This window comes from Charadrius vociferus, unplaced genomic scaffold, assembly GCF_000708025.1.
Source record: "Charadrius vociferus isolate BGI_N301 unplaced genomic scaffold, ASM70802v2 scaffold31, whole genome shotgun sequence".
Lineage (NCBI taxonomy): Eukaryota > Metazoa > Chordata > Aves > Charadriiformes > Charadriidae > Charadrius > Charadrius vociferus.
The window spans coordinates 3,868,316-3,888,527 of record NW_009646966.1 but is presented as its reverse complement, the minus strand read 5'-3'; the positions used below and the strand labels follow the sequence as shown (position 1 = coordinate 3,888,527).

Below are 20,212 nucleotides of genomic sequence, written 5' to 3'. Positions count from 1 at the left end.
ATTACTGGGAAAGGATTGGCCACCAAACTTTGTTTAGGGGTTTGGTGGAGCTGTCAGGGAATCGAGGGGGCCATGGCCTCCAAGCTCAGGAGTGAGAAGAAACAGGGAATATACGCTAGAAAACTCATTCTGGGGTGCTTGGGATGCATGCCTTGGGGGGACCCTGATGGAGACCAACATGTAGGAAACGAACAGCAGCTGTTTGGATGTGTAAGCCACCCTGAGGAGCAGCTTGAGAGGACCTGCACAGGTGGCAGCACGGTGGCTGGCTCACTGGTGGGGTCCTGGCTGCCTCGTACCCATGGGGTGAGTTTTGGCAGCCACATTTGGTATCGCCTGTGGGTTTGACCACCTCAACTCTGCCTTAGGTCTTGCTAAAGCATTGTCTTGTCCTCAGCACTGGCATCTGTACGGTGCCGAGTTGTCTCGCAGTGCAGTTTTTGCTGCTGGTGGTTGTGAATATAACCACAAGGGGAAATGTTGTTTTGCGGGCTGTTAATTGTTTTCTTTAGTTATTGCTGGTGTCGAAGGCAAAGGGCTCTCTGGTCTGTTACCTCCTTCCTTTCAAGGCAGTGTTATGCTAATGTCTAGATACAACCACTGAAGAACTGTCATTAGTGGTTTGTTGCTTACTGATTTGCTTTTTTGTTACATTAAAAATCCCATTAATTTTGTCATCTGTGGTTATTATATTAATAGAGCTAAGTTCAATTACTGTAACTTGATTTAAAGGAAAAAATGCCTCTTGTAACATAATATGGTACAGTTATGTGGCACCACTAAATCCATTTAATCTTCTTAATACAAAATACCTCTTTCTCAGACATTTTCTTTTGCTTTTCTAGTAAGTAAATCTAATCTCAGCTTTGTTATAACTCACAGGAAGCTTTAGTGTAAACTTGTCATTTTGTAAGAATTCAGTTTATTGTTTTCAAGATTCATCATCTTACTAATTGTGTGCTGAAGTACAGTACCACTGTACAGTATTATAAGGGATAGATATAAGTGGTATTGTGTGTAGAAGTGGTATGGCCTTTAATTTCTGATTTTAATTGCTTGATAGAAAGTAAACTTGCTTGTGAATAATGGGAATAAATCTTTAATTGCTGTAAAGGAGATCTGTACACACTCTCAGTAGCCAAATTAATTCAATTACAGTTTCTACTGCTGTAGAAATAGTGTATTTATTTTAGAATCCAGTGAGAATAAATGGCAATTGCTAATGTTTCTGGGTAGGTGCTGGTACAATATCAGTACAAAATACTGAGCATCATGTGAAAGAAAAATCCCCAAATGTGTGGTTTTGTTTCTTTTCTCATTTAAACAGTGTACTAACTTCCAGTGGAAAATAATCAAAACGTGCAACTATCTGGCAATGTTTTTGGGAGATATTTTCATTGCTCTGTTTTGGAGAGAAATTAGAATAATCTATAACACACACACACAAAAAAAAAAAAAAGTCTGAATTTCTGTGTCTATTCCCACCCCAACCCTGCCACCACATTTCCCCATTCCTGGGCAGGAAGCTACAGGTGCTGTTTTCACAAAACTTTGTCAAGACTATTTTAAATGAAAACACTTTTATTTTTCTTACTGTCATTCAACACAAAGTGAGTTTGTTGGCTCAATTGGTTTCCGACTGGGCAAATATCCACAGTGGTTTTTGAAATAATTCACAGCTGATATCAGCCCTGCAGCCATTCTTTCGTAGGCTCCCTGGAGAGCAGCCCAAACTCTTGCTGGGATGTAGGCTGAACCAAGGCTGCCTCCACAGCTGAGTTCTTCAGGTGTGCATCTTCGTGGTTCGGATGAAGCAGCTTGGGAAAAACACCAGTCCCATACATGAGACTTACTGTGCCCTCACCATCAGGAAATTAACAGAGTTTCTGTTATGGTTTACTGGTACTTGATCAGCAGGTGGGAAAGATATATGGCTCCTAAATTGTCTTTACATCCCAAATGTCATTGAGATTTGGCCAGCTCAATCAGGTAAAAAGATTTCCTTCATGTCTGTTAGATAGCATCTGCAGTGCGTTGTGTTAAAATATTTCTACTGAGAGGAGTTTTAGGTCTTGTAACAGTCAGTATACTAGTGATGCAAGTCTAAATGCTATCACCCACGATTTCCACATTTCTTATGATAAGGCATATAAAAATAAACAATCCAGCAGCTCACCTACTTCTGAAAGCTCACTTCTGTATACTTGTCAAACACTGCATGTTTACCTTATGATTTATGTTAAAGTGCCTGCATAATTTGTGCCTGCAGCTCTTGGGGTTTGCTTCTTAAAGCTGCGTGCATTCAAAAAAAAAAAAAATTAATTCAAAGTTAATTAGTCAAGATTTAAACTAGTTCAAGCGTGAAATATTTCTCTGGGGGCACAGATGTGATGAACTGGCCAAAGCCAAGGGAAGGGGCAAATTCAGAGGTTAGGTATGCAGCATGATTTGACCTGCACCCACATAAACGTGTCTTTAGCGATGTTTTAAACACGTTCTGTGATTGCATGTGTTTCTTCAGTCATTGCTGGCTTGGACCTTTGAAAATATCTCTGTTTCAATTTGCTTTTGTATCAAGGGATGATAATATCCAATAATCAGTACTGAAGCATCGGCCAATTGCCCGGCACTGCAGTTCTCCAGCACTGTGGGTTATGTTTGTATGGGATGGTGTAAGGGGAGGTGTTTCCTCAAATCCCCTCTCCCATCCAAGCCATCTGCCCTCTCATTGCCCCACAGCCTCCTCCTTCCCTCTGACTCTGTGCAAATTATCCGAGGATGTATTTTCTGAAGGCTTATTTTGAGGGGTGATACTTTTAAAGAACTGAGATTGCATGCCTGCAAGTAGGTTAGTTTGTTTAGAGTCTTATTTATGATTGTAAATAGCATGTGTGATTTTTCTTGCAAACAATTTGTGTCTAAAGTTTGAAAAGCTTTTGTCAGAACCTATTTCATTTCTTTTCAAAAACACAGTTTAAAGTGGATGGTTCAGTGGCTAAGAAACAACTATGGATATCAGTATTTGGACTGGGATAGTCTTTTTTTTTTTTTTCTTCCACTCAGGGGCATGCAGTGTTTGTGGTTTGTGCAGCAAGGCTGTCTTCTTTTTTTTTTTTTTTGTTGTGTCATGCAAGGAAGATCTCGTTTTACTCCACATGGCAAACTTCACCTAGTAATAATTAAACTTTGTTAAACAATTTGAGTTTTACTCAAAGTCACAGGAGCAAGCAGGTCATAATCTGTAGAAATGACGTAAAACCAGTTCTCTAATGCCTTAGTCATTCTTCTGACTCTGTTTAACTTCAAAGGTAGCTTCGTGTGTAGGCTGCGAAGCATTTGGCCCAGTACCAGCCATAAGAAGCACAAAACTGTGTTAGTACCTTCACTTCATACTTTTGCCAAGATCCATCAAAATGCTGCGATAACTTTCCGTACGTACTGCATAACCTCTTTCAGGCATTTCCCTGGACTTAATCCAATGAACATTACCAGATGTTGTTACAAACAATAACAACTCAACATTAAGGGCCGGCATCTGAGCTGGAATCTGAGCATCTAGGATATGGCAGTATAAAAGTTAAATGTGGGGTCTCCTAGATAGTGTCCTGGTGAGTATTTTGTTACTGTTAATCATGAGACCTACGTTATTCAGTGTAGGAGAGGGAGAGAGATGATAATTACTGAATGAGTGGAACATTCAGTATATACATTTCTCAGAATTTGGTGAGAGGAGTGAAAAAGTGATTTTTCTGTTACCAACAGTGAAGTATCCTTATTTCTGTGGCCGACTGGGAAGCAGAAAGCAGCCATATATGGGCTGAAATTCTCTGAAGAATGTGCAATAAATAGATAGCTCAGAAGAAGGCTCTGCAGGGTCTCATGATCACAGCAGTTTGGGAGGGAGAGGAGTCTATTTCCAGCTCAAGAAATAGTGAGCACCACAGGACTTGTTTATTTAGTGTGGAGAAAAGACTAAGAGGAGTGAGTTCTTAAAATTATAAATTCTCTCCTTGTAAAACAGTGTAGCAGTAAAATTGCGGTCACGGATTAAAGACATTTACTTTCTATTGGGAACTGGTGTTTGTTTTGGTCAGGGTGGCTTTTCTGTTTTGCATTTGGACCCTCTTGTACGTGCTGACCCAGGTGCATGCTGCACTTGGCGACACGGCAGAAGCAGCCTGCGCCAACCCCTGGTTTGGCTTGTGGACATAGGCAGGGGGTGGGCACTACACCTATAGGTCCTTTTCAGAGCTATTGAGACAGTAGGTGGGTAGGCACGTGGAGCAAAGCGCGAGAGCCCAGTGCATCACGTGGCATAGGGCCGTTTGACGCGGAGCCAGCTCTGTGTGGGAGTCACTGCCGGGCTCAGAGTTCGGCTGCAAAACTGCAGGTTGCCCATTTTTGCTCCCTTCCCATGGCCAGGGAAATCTGGGAGTTTCTGTGGTGAGATGTCCAATCCTTGTGCTGTGAAACCTGGAAGTGTTACTGAACGTAGTGTCTGTACTCCAGATGTGTTTTGCCTGCAATAGCTGGAAGGGAAGACAGCAACTTGAATAGAGCAAGGGCAGTAGCCAGACAGCTGAGGACATTGACTTTTGGAAGGCGTACAGCAATAGCCCAGTTGAGAGTTGTTCGGGGACTAGACTTGGAAACGCTATAAAATCTGGAAGAAGACCATATTTTTCCAGTGTGTGTTTTGTCAGATCCTAGGGAAGTCTAAATGCAGACTGGACACAAGTGCCCTGAACAGCGCTGATGTCCTTGAGAGGTTTCAGGCAAAGGGCAGGGAACAAAGAGAGGGGAAATGAGGTCTCTCCCCCTTGCCTGTCTTGCGTACTGTGTGTGGTCATCATGAGCAGATCATCAACCTTCTTTGGCAAGGTCCCTCTGAGGCCAATCCAGGTTTCCCTTCCTGTCAGTTTCTAGAAAGTGTAGCAAATGGTGAGGGGAAACTGCCACTTTCATAGGTCTTGGAGAGGCTTAAACCAGCCCTGATAACTTCCTGTTGTAGTAGTTGTGATTGCTAAAAAATTATTTATATTTGCCTCTTTGCATCTGTTGTAGTAGTTGTGAGCAGGTAGAGAATAAGGACATCCAACAGAAATTAAGAAAATTAATGTGCTGTCAAAATTCTGTACATTTTTTTTCTTTTTAAATTAAAGTTTTTAGACAAAAGTAGTCAAAAGTGTTTCTGTAGGAATGTCTGTGTTAATAACTTTTAAAATTTATTTTCAAATCTAGCTCATCGACAAGGAGATTAATCCCTTTGTGGACAAGTGGGAAGAAGAAGGACAGTTCCCAGCACATAAAGTATTTAAAACCCTGGGACAGGCTGGATTCCTTGGTGTGGATAAGCCAACAGGTAGGAGAGTGTACAACTGCCGAGTATTGATGTTGACAGTGACAGACTCATTACATTATCTCAAGTCGCTTTTGCCCCAGATCAAAGCATGGTTCAGAATTCAGTGCAAAGTTTACTTATATTCCTCAGTCACAGGAGTGCTGGTTACCAACTGTGCAAATAGAGAAAATGCTGCTGCTGAGTGCTTGAGTTGATATTCTCCTACATAGAAACGTTAAAAACCTGAGTGATTGTTATTTTAAGGTCAGTGAAATGACCATCGCTTCAAGTTTCAACATGCAATCTGTATAATGACTTTCTTTTCCTCTGGATCCAGACACATATGGAATAATCTCAGTCTTCATTAAAGGAACCACAATTTGAAGGCATTGAAAGTGTTGTAAGATTGACCTATTATACTTCCTTAACCTGTAACCTCTACATCATTCTAATACATTCTGTCTTGCCATTCAGAGGATGAGGTTTGTGTGGATTTTAGTCCATTATTTCCTAGACTGTCTTTAAAATGCACTATTTCAGCCTAGAGGAGCATGTACAGAACAAGAAGCTAATCATATACATAGCAAGGACAGAACAAGTTTCATGTTAACATATATTTATTTGTGAGCAAAAAAGTCAGAAAGTCCAGAGGAGCAGGAGGTATTTTGACTCTTCAACTAAATATATGTTCCCTTATTTTTTTTTTGTTTGTATGCGATGAAATAGATACATGACTTCTTCTCAAATGTTACGGTTAATGTGTCCCTGTCAGAATTCGCTGAGGGTTTTTCCTCCGTTTTCTTCTTTGCGGTTAAAAAGTTTAAAACAAAAGCAAGTTTGCATAGACAAACCTTTAGCAATTGTGGTGAACTCAGAGCAGCCCAAAGTGACAATGTTTGAACAGTTAACTGCAGATAATAGTCTATATGGAGCAGGTCACACAACCTTAGCTATGCCACACCACATCATCGTGTTGCTAAGGGACGGGGTTTGAACTGTGGAACAAATTATGTCTTTTTACCACTTAACTTTCAAAGGAAATTTTTCCTCTTGAAATGAACTTTCATATTCTTATACATTCCAACGTGGAAGGTTTTTTCTCTAGCTGTTCAGCTGTTGGAGCTCACAGAAATGTTTAGCTGTGGTTTTCTGACAAATCCAATTAGGTCTGAGCTGGTATTTCTTTACAAAAATGCTGACAGTTTGAAATTATACTTAAGATCTATTTAAAGGACAAATAGGATTACTGGGGGAGGGAGAAAACCACCTCTACCTTCTGCTGTAATTGTTTGATAGGCAGATTTGAAATCTGTCTCAGTGGGATCTCCTTCACACTGCTAATATTCGTGTTGGTTGTAATAATGGTGTTTTGCACTGCTGCCCCCATTACAGCCCCGTCTTCTTGTTATATTCAACTTGGGGCATGCAGAGGCCTCAGCTAGGGTAAAGAGCCTCAGTGCTGAGCATCCTGCCCATAAAACATTGTGGAGGTGGGATCTTTGCGTAATGCTCACAAAATAGCTAGGGCAAGAAATAACTGGAGTGAAATCTAGTGAAGAAGGGACTTGCGGAGCTAAAGATGGGCACAGAAGGTTGCATGCACTGACTACGCTTGTTATGCTCATGATTAAGAATATTTTAGCCTTGGCTTTGACACTTCTATCTGCTGTTGGTCTAATTTGTTGGGTCTCTGAAGCTGCATTTTATAAAAGCTATGAAAAAATGGATAAAATTCTCAGCGACACAGGGTCTGCCTCAGTTCATCTTCTAGAGCAAAGTATTGTTGGGTACAGAAAATGCACCGACTCCCTGGAAGATGCTGCCTTTGCAGCATTCCATTGTGCAACAGAATGTCACCAGACCCAGCTTTGTTCTGTGATGGTATAATACCATCAGGTACATCTTGAAAGTCCTTAAACTTTCTCATGATGATTTAATGAAACAGTCAGGTGTGTTACAGCGCAGTCTCAACAGCAGGACTTCGGCAAAGCCTGAAATTCTTTATTTTCTGCACTTCTACAAAGTGCTTGCTGTATGATTAGTGTGTATGGGTAGTAGTAATTAAAAATAAAATTAAGAGATATTCCTTTTACACTCTGCTCAGCCACTTCTACTATTTAACTGCTCTGTGCAGAGGAAGAGAGGTCTTAAGAGATTTGAGGAAGCCAAGAGCAGCTGGGAGTTTTGGGGGGATGTTGGGAGAGGTCTGGAAAAGAGAGGTTCATTAATTCGATGCAGAGCTGTGTGAGTAACAACCTGGCTGACTTTCCAGCACAAACCAAAATTATAATTATCATGTTTTATCCCTTCAAACCCAGCTTGTAAAGCATTTTGTTTAAAGACTAAATTTTTTGAGTGAATTCACTTTAGTAGCAACTCCAGTTTTGAAATACAGGTTTTTCTGATTTTGTTTTCCAGGGTCATTCTGTCAAGTACAGTTTTTTTTTTTTTTTTTCCTGTAGAATTAATTTTGAAGCTTTCTGATTGGGCAGAAACAGGTCACAAACTTGTTTTGCTTAGATAGAAGGAAACATCTGTTGGATTTCAGATTTGTTGAAACTGGACTTTTTCCTGTGTAAACACCATTCCTTTTGTGAACAATGAGCTGCTTAACAGGAGTCAGGTTTTTAAAAGAACTTGCCTTACATGTGTCCCTTATCACTGGAAACTTTCTCTGCTTGGAGAACTGATTTGGGGCACTATTTTTATTGCAAGGCTCCATCAGTTCTCACCATATGCAGTTGTGGGCTAATAACTTGTCAGGGTTTTTCCTGTATATTTTTTTCACAGTTGTGTATGTTTTTAGTGAATGTTGTGCTGTAGTACAGTAGTTCAGGATGTTAGTTGGAGGGGTCATGTAAACATTGTGGGCAAAGCCCACCCATGCACCCATAATTGGGGAATCCTGAAGATGATCAGTGGATTTAACTTACTATGCTGTCTGGTCAGTCCTCTGCCAGAGAAGGATTTTTCTTTTTGAACCATTTTTCTGCTCTGGTATTCTTTACAGAACTCAAAAATAGTGCATGCACAGGCTTTCCTTAGGAAAAAGTGTGTGTGTTGTTCTGTTATATTAGGAAATTCTTCCTACTAGTAAAATACATGCTGAAAAAGTGAACAGTATTTATGCATAAAAAGTGTCTTTTTGCTCTATGCAAAATGTGTTTTACAGAACCACTAGTTCAGCCTGAAATATTTAGTTTGAGGGGAAAGAAACCCCAACATCTCTATATACTTATTATTCTTCATTTATGTTTACTGTGTGTTTCTCCTCAAATTATAAGGTTTCTGGGATATTGAGGTACTGACAGTCCCAAAGCTAAGGGCAGAAAATATTAGGGTAGGGAGCAAAAGTATTTTAAACAGTCTTGGTAGTTGGCCATTGTCTGTTTTGCTAAGGGAAGTGGGCAAGACGTATTCTTTGGAGTGTTTTATGTGAAGATTAGATGAGATATTGGAGTAAAAGTTGAAAAGATCTATGCGGTCATTAGTGATCCTATGGTTTATGAGTCAAAGTCTTGGCTGTTGCTAAATTTTAGGATGTGTTGCCAAAGGCACAGGCTCAAAACGTACTGTTATGTGCTTGCGTATGCCGACGCAGATGATAATTTTTTTTTTTTTTTTAATCAGCTGATGCATAAGTACAGAAATCCTGTAAAGGCTCAGGGAAAGCAAAGAGGAAGGGAGATAAAGGTTTGCAAGGGGTTAGTGTATGCTGTCCTGCATATTCACATGGCATCACTGTGAGACATAAGCGACAGTGATGCCCACTCTGAGTATTTCACTAGTGTTTTCACTGGCAGTCCTGTAGGAATATTTACCAGAATGCAGTTGCACATACAAATAATTATGACAGTGTGTCCAAATAGTAGCCTGCATTTATTCCTGTCAAAGACTTAGCAGTGAACTTGCAGAAATACGCTCTTAAACATATCAGGAAAATCAGGAAACTATGTGGTAAGACTTGTATGGGAATGGGAAAGTATAGTGTTACGCTGTCCCTTTCCCCTACTGCTTGGATTCACGCTGGATATGGGACTGGAGAAAGTAATAAGCAGTACGTTCTTATCACTTGAGACAGATAAGCATCTGATGAAACAAAACAAATGTTTCAAATGATTGATTCAACTGCAATTGGAAAATGATGCAATATATTTCCTTAGGTAAGCCTGTTTATTGCATGTGTCGTGTGTTGAATGTGGGAATATAGATCTAGACTGTCCTCTAAGGTTAATTTTGTTGTCTTCTTCACATGTATACATTTCTCTGGTGAGACTTCATGAGAGTGGAGAGTCACTTGGAAAAGAGTGTGTGTGGTTCTTTCTCTTTTTTCTTTTTCCCTTTCTGTAATACTGAGCCTTACTATTATATGGAATGAGCAAAAGAAGGACAGTGGAGGAGCAGTGAATTCTATCACTAGAAAGGGACTTGGTAGTTCAGGCGAAACAGAGTTTTTATGGCCTTTAAAAGAGTAACTGAAACAAACTTTTCTATCTATGGATAGAAGCTAAAAGGGATACAGTTATCAGAAGAGAATGAATTTGCCCAAACCATTTCTGTGTGGTGGGAGTGGACCAGCTGTAGTGTTTGTGCTCAGTTTAGTAGATTTAAGCATAACCAGCTGAACTAATTGCTTGTTCTCTTTCTCACTTACAAAGGAGTGCAATAGTAGTTAATTAAAAATAGTTGAGCTCTACAAGATTGAGAGGAAGCCATTGTGCCATGTTTTCAAATACCAATGAACCGGTAAAATCAGCAGTCTGAAATGTTTACCAGCTAGGAGGTATACCTGGTTGTCAATCAAGAAATAATTTAGATAAGCCTCTAAAAAACAATAGACCAAAATCAGTCACTGTTTTATTTGAATCAAATTGATGACAAAGTTAGTGATGGCTGGCAGTGGTTTGGAGATCTTGATCAGATAAGTATAAGAAATTTCAGGTGCTTGTCTGACCTTAATTTGGTGGATTGGATTGAAATCTTAAGAAACAGGTTTTTGTTTGTGTGCATGTAAGTTCTGTGTGGGCGAGACTTTTTTTTCTCCTCCCCTCTTGTGAAATGCTGACAATTCAAGTCCTGTCTAGCATCTTCCAAGCGCAGGAAGAAATGCAATTGAAAATGGTAAGGAGAAGACAGGGGGTTTTTTTCTGCATTTCACAGATCATAAGATATTCCTGCTCAGACCAAGGAAATGAGTGCTTGAGTTCATCTTTGTGTTTTCTTGACTCTGCACGTGACTTGGAAACGTGAGTGCGTCGTTCTTCGTGACTGGTTAGGAATTGCGGCAGTAACTCTGGGAATAGCTCGTTCAGCGAACAACAGCAGTTTTGTAGAAACACCCAGCAGAGAACAGACTTACTGAAGGACAGCGAGTCTTTGTGGAAGAGGTAATCTCCTTTTGAATGTGTTGTTGGTCGAGGGATCGGATTAGTTCCTAGGATTCTGCTTTTGTACTTGAGATAAGGCAAATCCTCACAGTTGTGACTTGTAATGCAGGACACAGCAGTAACTCGTCCAGTTCAGGTATGTGTATACCAATACCTTAGGGACAGACTAGGAATTTCTGGTCTGGTGCACATACCACCGGTAGTTACAGGTTATGTCAAAATGGTATTGAAAAAGACATTAAAAGTGCCTCTTTCCTGGAAGAAGTTAGAAGTATCTAACTGAGAACAAATGCGCAGCTATGTATGTGCAATTAAGCGCTTGAGCTCTTGACGCACGGTTCTCTCATGGAGTACCTGCCATGCCAAATTCACTTCTGCGTATCACAGGCTTTGTACAAACTGGCAGATCCACGTGGTGTCTTGAAGCTGACTAGGAGCGCTTAGTCTCTGTAGAAAAGAGACAGTTACAAGCAGTTGTCACTGTTCTGTCTCCGTTCTGCACGACGTGGGGTTGTGCCCTGGGTGGTGCAGGAGAGTCCGTCCTTCTCTCTTGTACTTTACTTTAGGTTAAGCATGCACCAACTTGAGTGCTTTGTATGAGGCTTGTTAATGAAGTTTTACGGTTGCACAAAACTATATGGACTCCTATAGCAAGTATATGTCTTTAGGGGAACACAGTCCAGAAATGCAGATGGAAAAGCCAGGGGGGGGGAAAGTAAAGGTACAGCTGTTGGAAGGTGCAGATGTTGTTGTAACATCACACTGAAATGGAGTGTCAGAGTGAGAACCTCAGTTTCCAGAATCCAAACTGTGGTCTTACCTACTGGATAGCTGGTTCTGTCTTTTTTATGTACTCATGCCTTCAGCTTCAGGACAGATGAATCTCATCACTAGCTAGAGTTTTCTCTTCCCCCTAATCCTGAAGTTGCAACAATAATAGTTTTCTTACTTCAATAAAAATGTGAGAAGAGGACCTGTATACTGCTCTGAGGTCCAGGTGCTGAATCAGGAGCCAGATCTAACCTGTGGGAGGAAACTTATTTGACGAGTTGGCACTAAACTGGACCAAAAGCCAGATGCTATTTCTCAACATAACATCATGATGGAACACTGGAAGAAGTAATCAAGACTCTTGGTAGTGTCTTGTGATCATTTATTTGGAGGTCATCCTGTTTCAGAAGCTGTGCTCTGGACACTGTTAGATTGAGTTGAATACTTCAGTTAACTTTTGTGACTTCTTTGTTTTATTCTTGTGTGGGGTGTTCTTGGTTTTGTTTTCCTCCTGTTCCCATGCTTCTGAAGGTCTCTCTATATAATGTTGGTTTGAATTTCCTTCACTTTTGTAGAAAATTATTTGGTTTGGGGATTTTTGAAGAGGCAAATCGCTGTTCTTAATTTTATAACTGTGAATAGGAAAAGAGTTTACACTAAAGAGGGCAGCTGAATAGATTAAAGAAATATGAAATATTACAATGCCTAAAAAGAATATAAGGGTTGAGACGTTATCAAGTAAGGCATACTGTTTGGGAGTTTCCATTAGAGGAGTTGAGTTTATTCTTTACTTCTGTGGATCAAATAGCAAGATTGTTTCTTGACAAAGCATGGACCAATGAATGAGTTTCTAATAAAATAAATTTGGTATTATAAGTCTTTCTAATTTACACATAACTGTGTTTTCCCAGTCTCAAAAGTTTGATGCCAGATTCTTGACATCTGTCATATACCCAGATGGCATAAAGGGAAAGCTTTCTGAAAGGTATAAATGCACCTTTTAAACTTTGAGACATGTCAGTACACCGAGTGTGGAGAGCGTGGGAAAATTATCTTTGTAAGACGTATGCTTGAGTCACTTTTACCCACTCACTTTTGCATTATTAACTGCCAGGAGTGAAGATTGATTTCTTTCCTGGGGCTGAAATGGGGAAAAATATTGTGAAACAGTCATTCTGAGGGTTGACATGGAAAACCTCTGAAGAGTTGTTGACTTGTCAACGCTTGCAGATCCCATAGGTCGATAAGCAAATTACAAACTTTGACATCTGACTTGAAGAGAGGATTAATAAGATTGCAGCAAGACTGTGTTGTTCCTGGCCAAGTGTTTCTATCCCCAATGCATGAGTAAGATAAGAAGCTGGTGTCCAGCCTGCTCAAACCAGAACATGTGTAGCTAAATAAGAAGAAATTAAGAAAGAAATAGACAAGAAATGTGTTTAGTTTTGGTTCTCCAATTCTGATCTAACATTTCTCATCCCTAGTGACCTAGTTCATGCAAAATGATAAGCATCATTAATAGTCTAATTCCTGGAGATCTTGCATAAGCCTTTAGTCCTTCCAGCATCTGTAAGGAAGTCCAGAGGTCCCCATACCAGTGAAGTGCCTTTTTGTATAAGTGAAAATCAGGTCTTGGCAATATCTTTCTCCCTTTCTGACAGGTGGCTAACACTACAGCCACCTTTGTGAATCTTATCATTACCCTTGCAGCACAACTCTAGGGCTTCCCTTGCTGTAAACTGGACTCCTCGGGATAGCACTAATCCTTTTTGGCATTTATCACAGAAAGGAGGACAGACAAAAGCATGCACCCAGTATTTGTGAATATGCGTGTGGCAGGCCACTTGCTTACAGGATAAGTAATGCACGCAACACTTAATAGCTTTGTATACTACACAGTAATAAAAAGATGTCAGGGAAGGATAGCAATATAAGGACTTTAGCTCCTTGGGGCTTAATACTTAGGTAAGGTTAGAGCTGGCAATTTGTGGCTTTCTCATCTGATGGTCTGGAACAAGCACGTTTTGAGGTAAAGATGCAGAGAACTGAGACTGCAGTGTTTTTAATCATGCTGTATTGTGTGGAATAAATAGCACCATTTCTCAACAAAACTAGATATGGTTAACTTCCAGGCATGTGACATGGGACTTATGATTATACTGCATTTAGGTCTACTTTGATTTTATTTTTTACGCTCATATAACATTGATACTTATATCCGAGACTGCATGATATCCTCTAGTAGGTGAAGCAGGAAATGGAAAAAAATGGTTTTATTCTGAAATATTTCTGAAGTCTATCAAACTGGTCTGAGAAACCCCATATGGAAACGTAATATTCTGTCCTGCGTAGTACTTTGTAATGATAAGCATGATTGTATATACATTATAAATATATATATTGCAGTAAAGTATGTTTCATTTTACACATACGTTTTATGTGAAGAGAAGGAATCTTTGATGATATTTTTTGTTTTAAACCTCTATAAAACTTTAAAGAAAGGAATATCCAGCTAGGCAGTTTGGCCCAATGTTGCCTGGTGGTTTGGTTTTAATGTATTTCAAGGGCCCATCCTCATTTTCTGTGCAAAGTTCACATTTCAAATCTTACTATTTAAAATAGCATTGCTGTAGCCCAATGCTGAGATATCATAAGCAGTACTTAGGAGACTTGCTGCAATGGGGAGGCTTTCTACTGTGAAGACTTTTACTTCTTTTTCTGCCAAATAATTGCCACTGCTGTGGGGATTCCTGGTGGGAAAGCTGCTTTCAGGTGCTCAGAGGTATATGCCTCGAACTTCTGAATCCATGGAAACCTTCACCGATCTGGAGTCGGTATGAGATTCGTGTTAGGCCCCCCACATGTGTGGTTCTGTGGAACACAGGACGGGTCAGTTTGTGACCCAGCCATGGAGCTCGGTCTAGGGAGCAACATACCCCTGATGCATCTTCCTCACCCCAAAGCTTTGGTGATGATAGACTGGTTGTCCTGGTCGTTGTTTAGGGCACTTCACTCTTTTAGCTGACCAGACTTCGTTTGGGACTCTTTCTGTTTCATTGACAGGGATAAATAAAGTGATAAATCTAATATTTTAAGTGCTCAAGAATGTGTGGGCTGAGTGTTCACAAATACTCACCGGTTACGATCCACATTTCTTATTCTTTCCAAGATTCATTTTTTCATCATTTTTTATTCTTTCCCGAGGAATTGTGCCACATTATGGCTCAATTGAATGAAAAAGGAGCTGTAGATAGTGTTTAAAAACACACCACTGTGATTGTTATCCATAGCATCTCCCTACACCCTCTGACAGCCATACATAGGTACAGCAAAGGAGAAGTGAAGGCTCTGCTTCTCCTGCGCTGCTGCTATGCAAAGCAGCATCCCGTCCCGTTCCCCAGCATTCCCAACAAATTTCAGCACAATTGCTCAATTCTGTAACATTTCCCAGGAGCTGAGGGGTTCGGCGGTGCCTTGGGGCTGGCAGTCTCCCAGGGGCGATCAGGCTGAGCTGTGTCTGGAGCTTAGACCTACCAGGAGGAAGTTGTCCATCTGTCTGACCTACAAGTTTTCTGTTCCAGCCGCTGCTCAGGGGTCTTGCCTGACGCATGAAATTATTAAATCTGCCACTAAAAGAGTAATCATAAGGATTATTCATGGGTCTCAGAGTTTTTACAATTAGGTTCCTTGCCCTATTCTTAGAAAACATAAATGGTCTGCCAAGCAGACGACTTCTCAGCAAAGCACTTAGATATATGCTTAAATGTTGTGCTTTAAGAAATTAAGATTTGAGAGTGCCTTTGCTAAAAGAAGAAATCAATCTAGAATGCAAGTTTATCCACTCTTTTTAAATCTACCATAAAATGTTTGGACTTTTTCTTATGGACAGCATATTCCTGGCAGTTGATGGAGTTGACCAGAAAACCTGGTGCTCCTTGGCCTGTCAGCTACTCCTCAAAACTTTGATCATGCAGCACAACATACCTTTAGCCCTTTCATTTAAATATATGCTTAAATGCATTATGTGCCTGGTCTTACTGCTTTGGTTCCTAAGGGATGTGGCTGTGAACTGGTTGCCGCTTAATATCAGGTACTCACACTTCATCTGTTTTTTCTAATGTAATCTAGAATGTCCAAGGATAACACCACCAATGTGTTTTCCTGCAAACTGTAATCCAGTAGAGAGAGGACATTGATAAGATATGATGAATTGATAGCTCTTTTTCTTAGATTTTTAATTGAAAGGAAAGGACATTATTTGATTTGTGCTAGGGTTTTTCAGATTTTCGTTTTATGCGCACCTCACAGGACCAAAAAAAGAATATAAGCAAATGTACCTTTTTGAAGCTGCTGAGGGGTTGGTTTGTTTGGATTTGGTTGGTTTGGTTTGGTTTTTTATGTCCTGCTTAGGTAAGATGCCCTTTCTGCAGACTAGCATTGACATGCTGTAAGTTTAATGTAGTGGTCTTAGTGGGTTTTGTTTATCTGGTCCCCTGCATGTTTTCAAAGGATGGTGCAGAGATCACCTTTTAGTGGAAACGCACACAGTTAACGTTCGTGGCAAACTGCACCAGGCGTCACTGCAGTCACCCTGGGGAATGGGTGCACAACCCAATGTGAAAACGAAGGATGGGAAAATATCACAACCCCACGTCTCTGTAAAACGATAGCAGTCTTAAGGGGTGGAAGGAGCGCTGAGCAGGACTGATGGATTAGGTGTGCTGGGCAGAGTGTGTTGCAGTCTTGCCCCTGCGGTGTGGTGCCAGTGAAATCTGAGCAGCTCTCTTGGTTATTTTGCAGCTGACCTTGTTGGCAGAGACCTTGGGAGGAGATGCGTCAGAAGTTTATTGAGGCAGAGGTTGGGGAGTGGGGATGGGATAAAGGGCTTCAGGAGGAAATGGGGGGAAGAAGCCGCAAGACAGTGTGAAGGTTTCTTTAACACTTTTGTTCCAGGTGTGTTTAGCTTTGTGCTGTCGATTCAAAGTCAATCATCCAGAGGCAATACAGCTTCACCCTGTTAGAAGAGAAGAAAAAAAATAATAGGAAAAGTGTGTCAGTTAAAAGATTGTGAAAAGGAAGGCTGAATTAAAACAGCTTCTTTTTTTTTTTTTTTTTTTAATTCTTTTCCTTCTTTCCACTCAAGAAACCCTTTAAATACCTTGATCTTCTAGGGTTTTTTCAGCAACATAAAGAGCTTGGAGCCTTTTTGGAATGCAGAGAGTTGTTAAGAACTACCTGTTTATGTATTTGAAGTGTTGGCCAACTGCGAAGGACAATGTGATGAGGAAAGTGTTCTTCTAAACACCAGAATTGTACATACGCTGAAATTTAATACCACTTTTCTGTTTTACAGAATCAGTTTTGAAATCAGACTTCAGTGTCAGAATTTTCTTTGTTGTTGTTGGTTTGGTTTGGTTTGTTTCTCAAGCAGATGCATGGGAGACCATTTGGGACAGATGAAGTATTTCTTGCAGGACAGTGGTATCCTGAAGAACATGCCTGTTTGTTACCGTTCCGCCTTTCCTGGGGTAGCCTAGAGGAGCCGGTTTCTCAGTCATCTCTAGTGCAAGAGCTATTTTTTCCCATAAGACCACGAACCCGCTCTTGTCTGCTCTGAGCAGTTGTCTGCTCTGGGAAATGTTTTCAGTGCTGGGAAGCAGGAGCTGGAAACACAGCACAGCTCTGGAGGAGAGCAGGGACTTTTTTTGCATAGGACCTTTGAAACACCATAACCTGTGTATGTGCACTTTCCTTCAGCCTGTGAAGCTGGCAGAAAACGTGCGCTTGCCCAGAACCTCAAGCATTTACAAATTAGCTTCACTTGTACAGCTGAACGGTGAAACAAAGGGTGGAATTAATGGAAAATTTCCTTGAATGAGTATCACAGGGGCAAGTATTTGAGTTTTTTATGGCATCATTAAATGGTATAAAAATCTCTGAAGGTGACTTTAGTCAGCATTTCTTCTGCTTCCTATTCAGTACGTCAGAGGAAATGAATGAGACTGTTATGCTCACCCTTGCTTTATTATTCAAGAACTGGGGTCTCTCAGCAGAGTGGAAGATCAGTGAGTAATAAGCCTGCTGAAAGGAATTCTTTTTTTTTTTTTCTTTTTACATTATGTATAACCCATGAAACTCATGCCGCAGAAATCACAAGGAGCAAAGTTTAATAGGAATCCAGAAGCTATTACATACTTTATAGATGGTGGGACCATCCACAGTTACTTCAGGGAGAGTAATTGTATTTCTGATCATCAGCTACTCACTCGCTCGGCTGATGAATACACCATTTCACAGCTTCTTACACTTTGTGGCCTCTACTGGCTTACTAATACCCCCCTGAATAGCACATCTACCACAGCTCTGTGTGCTGGGGTCTAAGTCTGGTGTGGGTAAAGTAGCAGGTAGGTGGATCAGAGCTTTAGTCCCATCAAGAGATTGTAGTTTTATGCAGGAAATCTGGACTTTATCTCATGGTGTTAGTAACCCCCTGGGCTGAGATGTGGCATATACGATGTTGGTCTCACCAATCTGCTTGAGAGCAGAGTTCAGCCTTTGGTTATTGCAGATGCAGCTGAAGGGTGATTTGTGCTTCTCTGGATGGAGTTTAGTGTGGGTACCACTGTGTAGCCGGGGAGGATGGCACAATGGCCTGAAGAGCTCTGGGAGAAGGTCCAATTTTCTTGATTGACACATTTCTGTCTACCTGTTGACCCATGGGGAACTTTGCAGCTGTGGGATTATGATAGAAAGGGTTGAGTGCTCTTAGCTGCTTGAGAGGTATGTGGTGAGCCCCGTCCGAGGCCGGGCTCATGCAGACACCCTGTCAGAGCCCTCTCCATGCACTGGTGGAGCACCAGGGGGAAGATGACATCAGGCTGCAGCCAGCTGGTCTGGAGCTGCTGGGGGTTCAGGTGGAGCGTGGCAAAGCCAGGGCTCGTGTGGAAATAAAATAATCTCCTGGGGAGCTACTTCTAGCAGGAAAATATTCGCTGCAGGCTCAGTTTTGCCAGGAATGAAAAGCTCAAGTAATTAAAAAAAAAAAAAAAACCCACCAAACCACAGTGGATATTTCAGCTTTTCAGGATACTTCCCTAGCCCAAGAGAGGAAGCTTTTAATTTTTGCACTTCCCTCCTTTTTCATATACTGGAATAGTTATGATCACATTTTTTACAGGTCATTACTACCCATATTTGTTTTCTAAACTATACCAGTTGTTTTCAGCCACCTCTGTCTACTCATGTTTTCCCACTGAGCCTCTTATCTCTTTCTTCTTACATTTTTTTTCCCATCTTAAAAGGATTCAGGTGGGTCCTCATGTTACTTCTCTAACAACTGCTATTTGCTGTTTCTCCTTTCTTAGCTTATTTTGGAAGGACTGAGGGTAATAAAATTATTTTGCAAAAACCTAACGAAATTCTGGGAGTAAGGGGGAGGAAGAAGTCACCTTTTATGGTCAGATGTTCTTGGCATTACTAAAGACCTTAAGTTCCTGAAGGCTGAGAAAGTTGAGGCTTTTTTAATCATCTGCTTGCTATGGATTTATTCTTCAAAGCCAGTGCCATTTAAGAGAAATTTAGACAGATGGACTTCACTTTGTGGGGAAAGCTTATTAAAGATTAAATTGCATATTTTTCCTTGAGCTAGTAACATGCTGTGTTTCTTTTACCTGGTCTTTTGTTTGTTCTTGCTCAATAACCTTTTCAGGAGTTTTATTTTGGAAGATAAATAGAATCTTACTCCTTCAGCATTCTAATAGGGATTTGCTTTCCAAGTCTTTCTTCTTGTAGGTGAGTACTTCAGGCTAAATCCTGGTGTCGTGGAAGTCCATGTTTACAGACCGAACAAAAAACCTCTGAATCCATTTTACTAGCTTTTTAGGCTTTGTTTATTTCTTTCTTTTAGGTAGAATATTGAGCTTTTTTTCCCCTTTACTTCTAAGGGAAGCAGCACAGGAGCAATTTGCTCTTCTGTAGCTGACGGAAAGAAGCTGTTAGCTGAGCTTGTCGCTCGCAGTGAGTCAGGAAATTCTTTCCAGTGTGTCCAGATGCTTCCTGTGCACAAGGCTGGTGTCATACTTGGCACGTGATTAAAAAAAAAAAAAACAACAAAAAACCAAAAAACCAACAACCCACACTCAGACTGCTTTTTATTTTGCATTTAGCCAGGTCCTTTGGCACCGTGGAGGGAGGATCGCCTTGCTGGTTGGACAGTGTCACAGTGCTTGGGATTGTTTGGAAGAACAAAAAAGAACTGTGTAAAATGTAATAATTTTTTTTGTTGTTGTTAGCTTTTCAAAGCCTCCCTTGGCTTTCTTCTCCTTGCCACCTGTATGCTGTTGTCCTTGAAGTAAAGACTAACTCTTACCCTGCACGTGTCAGGTTTGGCACTGCTAAAAAAGTAGTTATAGCAGCTGGGGGATTTGAGCTGACCACAATACATCCTCTGACCCCTTTGTAGATTGTATTGGATTTTTTCCATGTCTCTGCATGGGAAAAGTTCTGTAAACCATATGTCTTGGTTTGTGCTTGTAAAACCTGTGGGCTGGTGTACCTGTAAAAGAAAGTATGATGCATTTGCTACCTTTGGATAGGTCTCTCCTGGACTCCAAGTCACCACGCTAATGAGACGTCTGGGTAAACCAGAGTCTCTCAAGAGTAAAAACAGTTTCCTATGATCTTCCCTTATCTCCTTCCAAACACAGTGTTGGGA

At 40.8% G+C, this 20,212-nt stretch overlaps 1 protein-coding gene across 1 annotated transcript in view; it reads left to right on the top strand.

The window, feature by feature from the left end:
- The window catches only part of LOC104295600 (probable acyl-CoA dehydrogenase 6), a 93,246-nt gene that overhangs the window by 11,277 nt on the left and 61,757 nt on the right, over positions 1-20,212 (top strand). Inside the window, exon 2 of the mRNA XM_009895370.1 lies at positions 5,242-5,362. Coding sequence (XP_009893672.1) covers positions 5,242-5,362 — 121 coding nt within the window. The remainder of the gene's footprint in view (positions 1-5,241; positions 5,363-20,212) is intronic.